A 15,172-nucleotide genomic window follows, 5' to 3' on the forward strand; every position below is an offset into this window, starting at 1 on the left:
TCATGAAATAATAAAAGTCAAGTTCCTGCATATTGTAGGCATTTAATAATGTCAATAAAATGAGGAGCTTGAGCTAAATAGCCCCTCCAGTTTTCTCTACTCCTAACATCCTAAGATCATATTTTTAAAAAACATTATTCTCAAGTCAGAGCTCCCTCCTGCATAAGAAGTCTCATTATTCTGATAAATTTTACCAACATAAATTTCTCAGATTACTGGATTCTTTTCTAAACTTTCTTTCTCCTTGAACTATTTGCTCTCCCTTAAAGATTCACATCACTGCAAATTTTATAAGCCTGTGTGTTATGTCCTCCTCTATATAGTTCATAAGCACATTATGAGCACAAGAAGACTAGAGCTTTCCTGTCATGTGAACCTTCATTCCATCCACTCTGAGTTAATTGAGTTACACCTTCATTCTTTCCACCATGGGCTTCATAGTTTGCAAGCCTATCATGCAACCCTCCATCAGCTTGCTGAACTCAAGGTGCCTGGGGAACTGGCCTTCTCTACATCTAGTGTCCTTAAAATCTTATTGAAAAGGACAATGGGATACTGCAGTATGCCTTTTCTTCAGGAAATCTCTCTTGCCCCACCCTGCAGTAACCAGCCCACCCTTTGATTAATGCTCTTAAATCTTGCATATAATACTGTACTGTGGGGGATGGGGATGCAGCTCAGTTCTACAGTAGTTGTCCAACATGAGCAAGGCCCTGGGCTCAATCCCCAGTGGTACTCCCCAGCCCCACCCCACCCCAACCCCCCCACGTACACATACTGTACTATAGAATTTTTCTAGGATGGAAATCTGGTATTTCAAAGGTGTTAATTTTTGAAAATCCAGCCAGGCCTTACCCATGTACTTTCTCACACCCTGTGCCTGACAGCATATCCAAGCTTTGGGCACTCAGGACATCATTCACCTGGGTTTGGGGACAATAGGAACATGCAAGGTGGGACACATACCACACTCATACTCTGGGCAGCACTGGTCTGCATTCTGATGGAGACGGGCCACTTCACAAGAACCACATGTGGGAGCTGGAGGATGAGAACAGTCACAAAAGTCAGAGAAATAAATAATGGCCCAGCTAGAGAAGGGTTTCAAATGTTCCCATTCACAGAAAACCAGCACAGGCCCTGCACGGGAGTCCCACATAGATTCAGGACATGGGACCAGGACAAAATGAGTCTCTGCAGTATGTCCTGTTGACACCCTCAAAAGTTATGCTCCAGGGTCTGATGCCAAGGTGGGGAATAGGACAGTGGGATTAGATCTTAGAGTATCTACTCCAGGTAAAAAACGGGACCCCAAGACCAACAGTGGGGAATGCAGGTTGGTCAAGAAAACCAAGTCCATGCACCGTGTTTGGATATGGTCTGCCATGTCCATGTCTGAGATGGGATGGATGGAGGTGCCCCAAAGACCACTTCTTCCCCCAGGAGCACCTCTCAGAGAGAACTCACTTACCTTTGGTAGTGGGGCAGGGCTGCAACATGCACTTGATCTTGCGCTCACTGAGGCAGGTGCAGATCTGACAGGGCTGATTGTCTGGAACCCAGCTCTCTAGGAACTAAGGAGAAAATGAGATTTAGAGAAAGCACAGAACACTTCAGAGTGCAAAGCCCTGGACTTTATGGACGTCAGTTCCCCTCACCTCTGGCCCACTTTCCTATCACAAGGGACCATTCCTGACCTATCCCTCTGTCAGAGCCACACAATGAACAAGTTGAAAGGAGGCTGTGAGGTTCCGAGAGGCAAGATGCTAGAGAAACTTAGGGGTCGTGAGAAAGGCCCTTACCACACAGCTTTGCAAAGTCAGGGAGAAAGAACCAACTATAGATTTTAGAAAACTCCAGAACTTTCCCTAAAGCTTTCTCTGATAGTAGTGCTGAAACCAAGCAAAGCAAGAAAATGAAAGCCCTATGTCACACTGCTAGGCATTTCCCAAGCTGAAGGAGAAGCTGGGATGTAGCTTGGGGAGGAAATCCATTTATGTCTGGAATCAACTTGAGACAAGGGGGTAGAAAGAGCTGAGGAGAGGAAAAGACTCTTCAAACCCCCATACTGTTGATGCCAGAGCTGATCAGATCTGGGCACAGATCTCTGAGTCTTCAGATGAGGGTCTGCCCAGAGCGTGAGGCGAGTTCCTCACAGTTGCACACAGCCCTACCACATAAGGAACCCTGAACTCCAGCATGGGCTTCCTTCCTCCATGGAAGATGAGGGTGCTCCGCCTGCCCCCAGGACTGCTGTGAGGAGTGGACGCTGTGATTAGTTCAGGGCCTGGTGCAGAGCGACGAGCTCCACAAATAGGGATGCGGAGTTAGGACTTGGCCTATCTCTGTACTCAGATACCAGATTAAATAGAAACTTAAAATCAAATTCAAGCTAAATTGCCCCTGAAAAAACACATTCTTACTCAGTAAGCTCAAAAACCTCTAAAACATCCCCAGGTTGAGAAGGTCTTGTTTACTCTTTCTGCTTCCACAGTCAGCTGGAAAGAAGGAAGATCAGAGATCTCCAGGGGAAGTACCCTTCCCCAAGATGCTCCCTCCTCCTTCAGGGTGAGACCCTCAGAGCCTGCCCTGGTCACTTGTCACTCAAACCATAACAGCTAACATTTCAAGGGCATCTGCTGCGTGCCACTGTTTCAAGGGCTTTATCTAAATCACTCACGTCATCCCTACTTTTTTTTTAATTTGTTCTAATTAGATACACAGGAAAGCATAATGCATTTTGACACAAATGGAGCACAACTTCTCATTCCTCTGGCTGCACACGATGCAGAGTCAGTCACACCAGTCATGCAATCACATATGTATATAGGGTAATCATGTCTGTCTCATTCCACTGTCTTCTCATCCCCACACTTTCACTTTTTGAATGATAAAGCTAAAGCACTCGCTCAGGATTACATAGTACAAGCAACAAAACTACAATTCAAACCCAGAATTCATGTTTTTAACCACTGTGTTCTGTAACTCAAATAGTGACTAACATTAAATATATTCAAGATATTTCTCTAAGGGTTTAACATCCATTACTTTATCTTCCATATAATAACCCTATGGGATAAGTACTACCATTACCTTGTATAAAATGATGGAATTGAGATACTGAGAAATTAAGTAACTTAACCAGGTCACATAGAACCCAGCATTCAGTCTCTAGATGCAACAGATTTAGCTGCTGTACCATAACTACCTCTCATCCAGAGCCACAGCATCTACCCTGGGAAGGTTTGGACACACTTGTCTGGGATCAGTCCCAACAACTAATAACAGAGTTGAGGAAATAAAGGTCATCCATGAAAAGTTGAATGAGAGAAATAATTTGTGATATGTGCATGCTGTGGAACACTATTTAGCAATGAAAAATAATCATCTAATAAGACACACAACCTGTATGAATCTCAAAAGCATTATGCCAAATGAAGAAAGTCAGGCACACTGCCTGATTCTACATATATAAAATTCCAAAAACTGTAAATGAATCTATAGTGACAGAAAGCAGACCAGCAACAAAAAAAATAATAAAAATTAAAAAGAAAGCAGACAGACTAATGGTTGTCTAGAGTTAGGGGATGGATTTAGAAGAAGACAAAAGGAAACTTTGAGGCTAATGGAAATTCATCACCTTGATTATGATGATGGTTTTATGGATGAACACATGGGTCAAAAATCCTTCAAATTGTATATTTTAAATATGCACATTATATCTCAATAAAGCCATTTTCAAAAATGAAAAACACATAAGCATAAAGAAAATTTTCATGAGGGATGGGTGGTCAAAGATGTGTCACAAAGACATGCTTAGGAAGCCTGGGAAGGACCTGGCAAAGAAGAAGAGGAAAGAAATTGCAGGTGGGAACTGAAAGAGGAAAAGGAAAAAAATTGCAGAAGGATAAAGAGGAAGGAATGTCCTTGTGGACAAGCGGGGCTGGGCCGGGGGTGGCCTGGGCACAGCATGGGAGGCAGGTGGGACAAGGACCTGATTGCAGCCCTGGGATTATAATCCTACAGATCTTTACGGAGAATCAAATAAAATGACCCTTTTCCTGGCTTACAATGCCAGGCACAGAATAAGGAGTTTGCACTTAACTCGGTAGGCAAGGAGCTTGCCCTGAAGGTTTGCAGCAGAAGCCTGCCTCAGACAGAAGCATGTTAAAGACAAAGTTGGAGATGGCGAGCAGGCTGGAGAAGAGAAGGACTTCAGGGCCCTAAAGACATCCGACAGTGGCCACAGCCCTGGTGTTCCAGGGCTTCTCCAAGGCCTGGGCAGATCCAGGACAGAAATAGAGGGTTCTCTATCCTGAAAGTGTGCAATTCTAAAATAGATGTCTAAAAGCAGGTGTTCATCATCCTTCTCCAGGGTTTTTGGTCTTCCCAGGAGGTTTGAAGAAAACCTACCAAAGTCAGGACACAGAATCAATGGCCCCCAACAAAGCTAAGGATGAGTAAGCCTGCTGGAGGCCGCTCTACTAGCCTGGCCAGGCTACACAGCAAACCCGCCAGCAGAGGGCACTCCTGCACAGGCCCATGCCAAAGGTTGTCATCTGCCAGGTTGCAGGCAGAGGCATGACTAGCATCTGAACAGACCAGGTGGAGGAGCCAGCTGCAGGTCAAAGTAAATAGAGATGCCACAAGATGCCTCCCTGGAGTATGGTGGAGAAAAACCAAAGTCTTCAAAACTCAAAGCCAGAGAAGGGACACACGCAAGTCATCCACCACCCACCACCATGGTGCCTGAGAATTTGAATGAATGCAAATGAATGAGCCCTATCGCAGGACAGCAGAGACTGAGGAAGAGGTAAGGAGGTTCCTAGCCATGGGCTTCTCAGTGAAGGATGCAGTTCTCCCTTGACATAGGGCCTGCCAGCATGGTGTCCCACCACCAGCTCCACAGAGAGGGACATCCTGTGTGTGGCTTCTAGTCCCTTCTGTGCCCGCTACAAAGGCTTGTATCTTTGGAGCACATTTTGTAAAATAAACAAGAGCTATGGAAACTGATAAATATTTTACCCTTCCAAAGTAACTATAATAGATTTATACCATGGTTTATTTCCCCAAAGGAAGATTTTTCTGAGCTTTTCATTTTTTTCAGCTAAAAAAATTCCCTTAATGGAAATGTTCTTCATATTAGAATTTTAGTCTTTCTCTGCTTTGAAAGTAGAAGCTGAAAATGCAGGTGGTTGGACAAGATATGTGTTTTCACCCATTTAAGCTATATTTTCTGAACAAGTAAAACTGGCTGTGTTCTCTGCAAAGCTTTTGATTAATTTTATGTTACTTGATTTTTAAAATATATTTGTAAGGTTGTTTCTATGTCCAAAAGATTGTGCTATTTGGATGGATTCCTTACACAACTCCAATGCTTATTCTAATGTGTTGTACTGAAGGTGAGGAGAGGAGAAATAGAGTGAGAGGAGTGGAGAAGGGGGGCGCTGGAGATGCAAGACATGAGGATAAAATTCACAAGCTCCCTACTTTCAGGGCCCTAAAGATACCCGACATTCATGGAGCCAGAAACACTTAGCAAATGAGTTTACTTCTCATCACAGAATACCAAGGACAAGGGCAGAGACCAGTTCTGCCTCCTGCTGAGAGGAAGCACTGGGCCCCTACCAGAAAAACCAATCAAGAATTACCACTAAGTGCTAGCACCATATGTAAATGCTACACATCATTTGAGCCCTGTGGGAGTCCAAGAGCTGTGCAAATCAAGGAGAGAGATGTAAGGTTTTGTCAACTCACTTGGGGAATATTATGTACAGCCAATTGCTTAGTTTGGCAAATTAAAAGATGGCAGTAAAATATGACTAGGCTTCTCTCCTGGCTCTTCTGTTCCACATTGAGAACAAATGGGGTCCACTGTGATGAAGTCCAACAACTAAACTATAACAGATGAGACCCATTAGTAGTACCCTAATAAGTAGACCCATTCAAGTATTACCCTAATTGATCTCAGTACAACTGATGCCCATGCTTATACCACTGTACTGAGATCAGGGGCTGGGCTGGAACACTACGGGATGACCTTCTGCTGTAAATGAGAGACCTAGCCTTATAACTTCATGCCATGTGAGCCTCAGCTTTTCCATCTGTTCAACAGGACATGCAATAAGGATCCTACAGAGCTTTGGGAAGAATCAAATAAAATAATCCATTTCCTGACTCATAATGTCAGGGACAGAACAGTGTAGTTATTGTAATTATTGTTTTCAACATTTCCTATGGTTGGTTGACTAACTTTACCACAAAAGTTCTCCTAGTCGTGACTAAACACAGAGATAAGTCACCCAACCTGGTCCTCTCAGTCATGTTAAAAGTTCTTCTTAGTGATTATGGAAATGTTAGATCATGAGTGCAGACAGGATCATAGAACACATTCTCCTTTCCTAGAAGCCAAGTGGGTTCTACCTCTATCTTGCTTGGTAGTATCTCTGTCAAGGGTGAGGACCAGACCACTGCCCATATTCACACAGGCATAGACACACATAAGCCTCAGATCCTCTAAATACACATGGTATCAGCTTGGAAGAGATATGCTGTCATTTCAGACCAAGAAGGGGGAGTCTGCTAACTCTGCCAACTGTTCTTTCCAAGTGTTCTAATTAACTCCTGCAGAGCTAATAAATAAATAAATAAAAACTGATGACTCAATAGCTCCAAGCTAATTAGTCCAAAAAAAGATGTACTAAAATGGCAATTCCATATGATAGAAAGAACAAGATCTTTGAGGTCAGATGGAACTTCAAAATCTGAGTCCAACTCCCATTTCCGTCACTTACAAACTGTGCATATGGGCAAGCTACTAAGCTCTTTAAGACTTCTTCATAGGGCTTCTGTGAGTATTTATAAGTAATAGAGGATATCCTGATATATTCTATGGAATTCTAGTCGACAGGAATGTTACACACACACACTCACACACAAAATGCCTGGTTGAATAAGTTGAAGAAACAAAAATCCTCTTAAATATTTGCAATATACATTAGCACCACAAAAGTGCTGAAGAATCCTGCAATAAAGAAATGTGATAACTATGTTTAGCTAAGTATTTTTTCAACTCATTTGGCCACAAGTAACTGTTAATACCTTGCAAAAAAAAAACACCTTTGAAAACCACTGAGAAAATTCATACATGGTGGGTTAGCATAATCAGGGTATATGATATAATCTGAATAACGTCAGGCATCACCATATAAAATATTCATTTTCTTTTCCCTCCTGAGTTCCTATATCATTCTATGTACATGAATATGATCATAAAATAATAGTAATAATGTAGGAATAACACTTTGGTGTTTGATTGCCCAGCTAATACATGACATGCCCAGAATTTCAATCAAGATCTATCTGAATCCAAAGCCATTATGTAATACTGCCTCCCTGTCCCTCCATGATCCCCTTAGGAGTTGACCTCCTGCAGAAGTTGGCAGGAGCCTGGGAAGCCATCCCACAGCAGGTGAAAGGCCAAGGCTACTACCTGGTGCTGGACTCCATCCTCCCCAACACACTGAGTGCAGGCCTCCTCAGGGACACAGCTGCCTTCCAGCAGGACTTGCTGTGGGGGACAGAAGCAGCCTTCCGAGGGATGGTCCCCACAGGAGCTCGTATTGCCATCACAGTGCCGCAGGCAGCCATGCTCACAGTGGTTGTACACGAAGGACTGTGGGCATGACATGGCTGCAGACAGAGAAGGAAGTCACTCTCAGTGGTACACACCAGAGGAAAACACAGATGCAGCTGATTCAAGGTGTTCAATCATCTGACAAACTTGCTACAGCAGAGATGACAACTTTTCACCAATGTTCATTCTCTCCATCTTCCATAGAAATGGAACTTTCAGCTGTATACACAACCACCCAGAATAAAGAGCTCATTTCCCAACATCCTTTGCAGCTAAGTGTGGTAATACGGTTAAATTCTGGCCAATGAGCTGTAAGAGGAATGTAGTATCCTGTGGCAGCCTCCAAAAATCATTTTTAAAAGACAGCTGTGTGTGCATGCCCTTTGTTCCTTTTCTCTCCTTCCCCATGGAACACGCAAATGATAACTAGAGCTGCATCTTAAACCAGGCAGAAAAAGATCACGCTCAGGTGAGCCCCAGAATCACTTGATATCACCTTCCTCTGATCATCCATACGACAGAGAATTGATTTCTCTGCTACTTGCAGCCAAATTGAATCCTAACTAAGTGAACCCATGCATCCTTAGCAAGCTTTGTGGCTTTTTCTTTGGAATGCAGATGTATGTGATGCTTTAAAATTCTCTTAAAATTAAAAAAAAAAGAATCCACAGCAATGAAGAGTGGCCTTGGGAGAGAAGCTACAAGGTGATTCACTGTGTTTCTCACCCTGTTGGCAACTACCTCACACACCCAGACAGAGAGGATTTCCAAAGATTTTCAAAGAGTTGGAGCACAATGAATAGCCAGGATATGCACAGAGAAATTAGCAGACAAAAAAGGTGCTTCCATGGTGTGACTCTTCATTGTGTATAACCAGAGATACGAGAAACCATGCTATATATATGTAATACGAATTGAAATGCATTCTGCTCTCATATATAACAAATTAGAATATTTTTTTTAAAAAAAAAAGGTGCTTCCAGTAACTTAGATACTAGAACATGCTCCTTGACTTCAGGCAGATTAAGAGGAGGAAGGGTCATCCACATGGACTCAAAAAAAAAAATCAGGACTCAAAGGAACCTGGGGGCAATCTTGCCCAACTCTCTCATTCCACTGTGCAGAAACTGAAGTCCAGAAAGACTAAGGAAACAGCCAATCACCAGTGAACTGAGACTAGGATGCCCAAGTCCTCCAGCCCCAGTTACAACTGCTGACAGCTTTATAATAATGAACTCCAGCATGCTTAATTCCAGTAAAAAAAAAAAAAAAAGAAAGAAAGTCAGCCATTATATTTGATACAGATTGAGGGTGTTTAAATTCAGTGTTCTTTTCACTCCAACACCTCTTGAGGGTAGGATTCATATCTAACTCATTTGGTATCCCCCACATTTTAAATGATAAATAAATGCCACATTCAAGTAGGAAAGCTGACCTTGAGGGGAAGACAGCTACACTAGCAATCCTGTGGTGTTGGTAATTGAGCATCTTCTTAATAACCGAATGGCAAAATTCCATTCACACTTCAAAATCCAGCTCAGGCAAAGCCTCCTCTGTGAGCTTTGGCTATAGCTCGGTGAAACTTCAAATTCATTGTGACTGGTTACATAGTACTGCTGATGTGTAGTGTCTAATACACTGAATTCACATTTGTTTGAATTACAGAAATACTAATAGAAAGGATCATCTTTGATTTATACAGAATCCTACATTCAAAGTACTTATATATCTATCATCTTACCTGACTCTTTTTTGAATCCTAAGGAATAGAAAATATAGGGATTTTGATCTTCATTAGGCAGAAAAGAATCTGAGGCCCAGAGAGGTTGAGAGAGGCCACAGTGAGCTGCCCTCCAGGACTTGTAAGAGCACATAAGGGAACTCACCACAGAACTCAGGTGTCCTCCAATCCACACAGACCCCATTGGTCCGACAGAGGTGGGCATAAGAGGCAACCACCTCACACACTCGCTCCCGGTGGCAACCGTCCTGCTGGCAGATGCCATAGAACGTGGCTGGGGCAAGGACCTTGTGGCACTCAGCAAACAGGGCTGAGAGGAGGACCTGGCAGTGGGAGCTGTCAGAGACAGGACACTGCTCTTCGGGAACCGACTGGCACGTCTGCCCTGGCTCCTGCACTGTCCATTCCTGGACGAGCGTTTTCCAGTCTGTGGTGACTGTGCCGTCCCTCAGCATGAAGTCGTTGGCCCCATTCTCATCACAGATCCCTAGAGAAAAAGGAACGAGTTAGCAGTCATACAGGCCGCCACGCTGACGCTGGAGACCTGGCCATTCTCCACCCCACCAGCATCTGAACATTGTGATGGGGTACTGGCCACTAGACCCAGAAACCCACCATCCAAGAACCCTGAAAGTACAATGCATAAGATTTATAAATGTAGGGGGGAAGCCCAGGTTCAGTGGCTTGTGCCCGTAATCCCAGCTGCTCAGGAGGCAGAGTCAGGATGGCAAATTCAAGGCCAACCTGGCAAATTAGCAAGATCTTGTCTCAAGGAATAAAAGGGGCTGGAATTCAACCCCTAGTACAAAAAAAAAAAAAAACACTTTTTTAATTAAAAAAAATAAACTTCAGAGAGAGAGAGAGAAATGTGGAGAAAATGTCCTTACCACAGAGGCCATACATCTTTGAAGCAAACACCTTGGGGCTCAGCTGCAGTTGAAACTCGTTGTTTTGTGGAGTGAATGTCATAATGTGGCCAAGACGGTGGAATCTAACCTCATACATGATGGCACCATAGATGCTCACCTCCATGTTCCCACCCATGTAAGGGACAGGGACCAGTCTCCCATTCACTGCCACCTGCCCAAGGAAGGAAAAAGTCATCAGTAGTCCCAGCAACAAGGAATCCTAGAACTTGAGTCCCGGCTTCCTACTGAAGTCACTGAGATGTCCTACACATTCATCACTCAACAGCAGCGTTGACCAGGAGCCCTGATATTTGTCAACAGCTTTTCTAAAATGCAGGAGCTTTGCAGAGCTTGCTGGGGAGCAGACAGCTCTAGTACTGTACAGACAGCCACGCACCTGGAGCTTGAAAGACCAGGGTTAAAGGGAACCTTGAGTCTGTGACTCAACAGGGAAGGGTGACCCCTTCAGGACAGGCTAGAAAAGTTGCTATTTTCCCAGCTCATCAGGTCCCTGTCTCCAGGATTATCTAACAGAAGTACTTCGGGTCCTCTTTGCATGCACGTGGATCCCTAGAAGCTCTTTTCTTTGGAGGCACCACCATATCAAACATATTAAAATGTGCTCATACCCTGTGATGAATATAATTTTTGCTGTAAAAAAATTGGAAGGGTTTTTATCACTTTGATTTTAAAATTTTTTGGCTATGAGTTCTCATTTAATATATGATGAGCTATGATTTTTCAGCAATTATTGTTCATGTTCAGAAATTCTTGCAAAGTGAGAAAAATCTAGCCTACGAGTTATTTTCATGCAATGAAATATTTATGATTTTCAAATGAACAAGTAAAGAAGTTGGCATAATGTAACCTTTTGTAAACATTTAATCAAACATTTATTTATACCAGTTTGACAGTTTTCAAATTTTGGAGCATTATAGTTTGTTTAGGTCCTAAATATTTCCAAAGGCCCTGATTTAGGCCCTAAATATTTTCCTTTGGAAAGCTCACAAGCCTTAGACACTGGGCTCATGATGCCTAGTGGGTAAACAGTCCTTGTGCCAACCCCAATTCTCTATCAGTGCCAGAAACTGGCACTAAATTCATAATTTAATGCTATCTATAATTGATTTTCTCTTCCAATTCTGGGCCCAGAAAAATATGAAATCAGGCCAAGAAAAGGGAAATGGCAAGGAGGCCCTCAGAAGAAGGTGGTGCTCTGCTAGTCTGGCAGAAGGTTGAGTCCCAACCAGCAGCACCAGCTAAAGCCAGCTGCCACCAGCTCCATGTGGCTCCCCTGAAGTTCTGTTGCAGCCTTGCCATGGGGCCCACAGAAAGCACCTCTCACCTCCATGTCACTGTGGAGCTCAACCGAGAGGCCATCATGCTTCACCTCGATGGATTTCATGCAGGTCTGCCTCTCACCAGGGCTGCAGGCACCATTGTGGAGAATCACCTCCAGGTCCTGCTCCTTGTTTTGAAACAGGACATAGGAACAGCTGCCAGTCAACTTGAAATTCTGCCCATCAAAGGTCACAATGTGCCGAGTGGAACTTCCCATGCACACACCTGGATGGGGCGAGCAGAAGATGGATGAGACACTATTCAAATCCCCATACCTGCAACACACTCTCTGTGTCAACAGGCTGCACACAAATACAGTTTCACAGGCCATTTGAGGTCCTATCGACTGATTTCCTTCTTTTTACAGATTAGGAACCTGACTGAGGTAGAAAGGATTAGGTAACACTTGCCATTAAATATTTTCCTGGAGAAGGATTAGAAGGATAAATATTGCATAAAAACATGATAAATTGTAGAACCATGCTTCCAAAACATGTAAATGTACAATGTGAATGATCTACTCTAAAGGGATGCCTTGGCCTAGGAAACAAAGCTAAGTTCCAGAGCTGTTATGACTTGTTGAAATCACAAGGAGCTAAGCAAGTTATGAACTCATGATCTCATTGTAAAGAAAATTCACCTAAAGACACATGTGTCCTTTCTGCTGCCAAGTGGCTAATGGTATAAGTCATGGCCATGTTGACTTATTGCACAAGAGAAGTATTTCCAGAGCCAAAAACAAGGTTGGGTCTCAGAGCTCCATCATTTGACCCTCATTCATTCACATCATTAGCAAATTCTCAAGGTTCCTATTAAAACACCAATTTGTGAATACTAATCATTTTATATCTACATGTTTCAGTGAAAATTCCCACTTTAAAGGTACCACTGCCATTAATGATTTGAAAGCTAATCTTAGACCTAAATGAAGTTGAAGATGAGTTTTTCTGGCAAATCATGACCTCTTCTACCGTGGTGGGTGAATAAAAGCTCAAGAACTGAGGGGCAGACTTAATGGAACAGTGAGACCACACTAATGTCCTTCTCTTATAGCCAGTCCTGGGGCACATCCACCTGCCTGGGTGACTGTCAGGGAAGCACAGTCACTGACAGGTCTGGATGTACCATTTCTTGGAGCTGAACAGCCTCCATAAAAGCTCTTACATTCAAAATCTCCTCATTTTTTCAGCATTTAATCACTTCTAACTACAAGACTGAATGCTACTAGCCTTCTGGGTCCATGCTAAAAGTATCCCTTTTATCATTTGAAGAAGTGTCCCCAAAGACCCTTGTGTTGGAGGCTTGGTTCCCAGGTCACAGTGCTAATAGAAGGTGGTAGAACCTTTAAGAGGTGAGGCCTAGTGGAAGGAAGTCAGGTCACTGGAAGTGTGCCCTCCAATAGGATATTAGAACCCTGGCCCCTTCCTCTCTCTTTTTGTTTCCCAGCTTCCATAAGGTGAGTAGCCTCTTCTGCCAGATGTTCCTGCCATGTTGTGCTAACTTATCGTAGGCCAAAAAGCAATAAGGCCAACTGACCATGGACTTAAATCTCTAAAATTGGAGTCTAAATGAACTTTTCCTCTTTTTAAATTGAGTATTTCAGGTATTTTGTCACAGTAATGGAAATCTGACTAACACAATTCCCAATACTTAAGCTGTTAATATCATCAAGTCAAAGAGTTAGCCCAAACTGCCATAGAATAGAAGATATTTCAAAGCAAAGCAATTATTTTAGCTTACACTTGGCAAGCTAATAATAAAGATTCATTCCACATGACTATGGAATGGATATTTTAGAGCCAAAGCTCAGAATTGAATTCTGTTTTACCCTTTGTTTGCACTATGACCTTAGATTACTTAACTTCTGTGACTTTCTCCTTTCTCTTCTGCATAGTGAGGTTATAATAGCTATCTTTTAGAATTATTATGAGTTAGTTGCAATATAGATTAAATGTCTGATTGATAGAGCTTGACATGCATGTATGCAGGAAGCCATCCTTGAAATTCATGAGGATCTTCTCTGGGCATGAAGCCAGGGAGACTTAGGTTTGGCCTTGGGAACTATCTGTGGCTTTCCCACCGCAATAGATTGCCCAATGCACATGACCTTTATCTCCGTTCTGCTAGGAAGATCCCCCATAGTAGCTCCAGAGATGGGCGTAACCCATCAGGAACTGAACAGCCTACCTTTAACTTTTTTTAGTGAAGAACATTATATGGAAGGCCTTTGATGTTTACCAACATAAATAAAGCAGACACAGGCTGCATTTTGTTGTAATCTAGAAGCTCTATGTGTCTGATCAGCTTGCCCGTCCTGCCCCAGCTTTTGAAACTACTTTCTGTGTCCTGTGGTTTTTTCTGCCATTCTATTTTTTCTTAGCTTTTATTTCTTAGCCAGCCCATTCCACAGAGGTGAACCCCATTTCCACCATCTGTGCAGGGCACGGGTGAGACATACATATTTAATAAGTAAATCTATAAATGAAGCTAAACCATTTTTTAAATTAATATATGAGAGGCATATAATAAATATTATCACAAAGTATACTACTTATAAATATCTCCTGAAATCATTTTATCTCATTTCTCTCCTTTTTTTCAATATCTTTCCTACTCATTCTCAAAGTGACAATATAAATACCAGTAACAGAATATTATATTAAAACTTTTGTTTGAATATCAAAATGTGATGGATATAAGTATTGAAGTGAATTGATAAACCAACTAAAAAGTAAATATTCAAAAAGACATTCAGGAACTGGAGGTAGAGCAATTGTCCAGCAAGCACAAGGCCCTGGGTTCAATCTCTAGCACCAAATATATATATATATATATATATATATATATATATATCTCCAGAGTAACCAAAGGCTAGAGCAACAACTTTCTAGGTCCATAGGTCCACACAGCTCATATACTCTACAAACACAACACAGAACAATAAGGAGAAAAGTTCAACTCTGACATTTTTAAAAATGCCTTCAGCATAACTAAAAAACAGAGAATACCCAAACTTTAAAGTAACTTTTAATAAAATAAGAAGAGAAAGCTGGGAATGGTGGCACACATCTGTAATCCCAGATTACAGATTACCCTTGAGCTGAGGCAGGAGAATCACAAGTTCAAAGCCAGCCTCAGCAACTTAGCAAAGCGCTAAGCAACTTAACTGTCTCTACATAAAAAATTAAAATGGCTGGGAATGTGGCTCAGTGGTTAAGCACCCCTGAGTTCAGTCCCTGATACCAAAACAAAGAAAGAAAAAATAATAAATGATAAAATGCAATTGAAAAAGAATTTTTTTAAATATACATTATTTATTAATAACTGGGTGAACTGGATAAATAGAGATTTCCAAAATTAACCACTAAATAAAAAGAAAAAGAAACTTAAGCATTACAATACCCATGAAAAAAATTTAGGGAAATTTAGCAAGAATTAGAAAAAATTACCCCCACAAAATGAAAATAAGGAAAAAACACCAACCCCAAATGGTTTTACATAGAAATTTCATTAAACTCTCCAAGACCTGATAGTCCAATGTTCCAT

At 42.1% G+C, this 15,172-nt stretch overlaps 1 protein-coding gene across 2 annotated transcripts in view; it reads right to left on the reverse strand.

The window, feature by feature from the left end:
- The window catches only part of VWF (von Willebrand factor), a 177,036-nt gene that overhangs the window by 30,255 nt on the left and 131,609 nt on the right, over positions 1-15,172 (reverse strand). For both annotated transcript variants that reach the window (XM_081309814.1, XM_081309815.1), the window contains 6 exons: positions 11,631-11,851; positions 10,265-10,457; positions 9,523-9,864; positions 7,493-7,692; positions 1,472-1,574; positions 967-1,041 (listed from right to left, as the gene is read on the reverse strand). In XM_081309814.1, coding sequence (XP_081165940.1) covers positions 967-1,041; positions 1,472-1,574; positions 7,493-7,692; positions 9,523-9,864; positions 10,265-10,457; positions 11,631-11,851 — 1,134 coding nt within the window. The remainder of the gene's footprint in view (positions 1-966; positions 1,042-1,471; positions 1,575-7,492; positions 7,693-9,522; positions 9,865-10,264; positions 10,458-11,630; positions 11,852-15,172) is intronic.

This window comes from Spermophilus citellus (assembly GCF_964194105.1).
Source record: "Spermophilus citellus genome assembly, chromosome: 10".
Classification (NCBI taxonomy): Eukaryota; Metazoa; Chordata; class Mammalia; order Rodentia; family Sciuridae; genus Spermophilus; species Spermophilus citellus.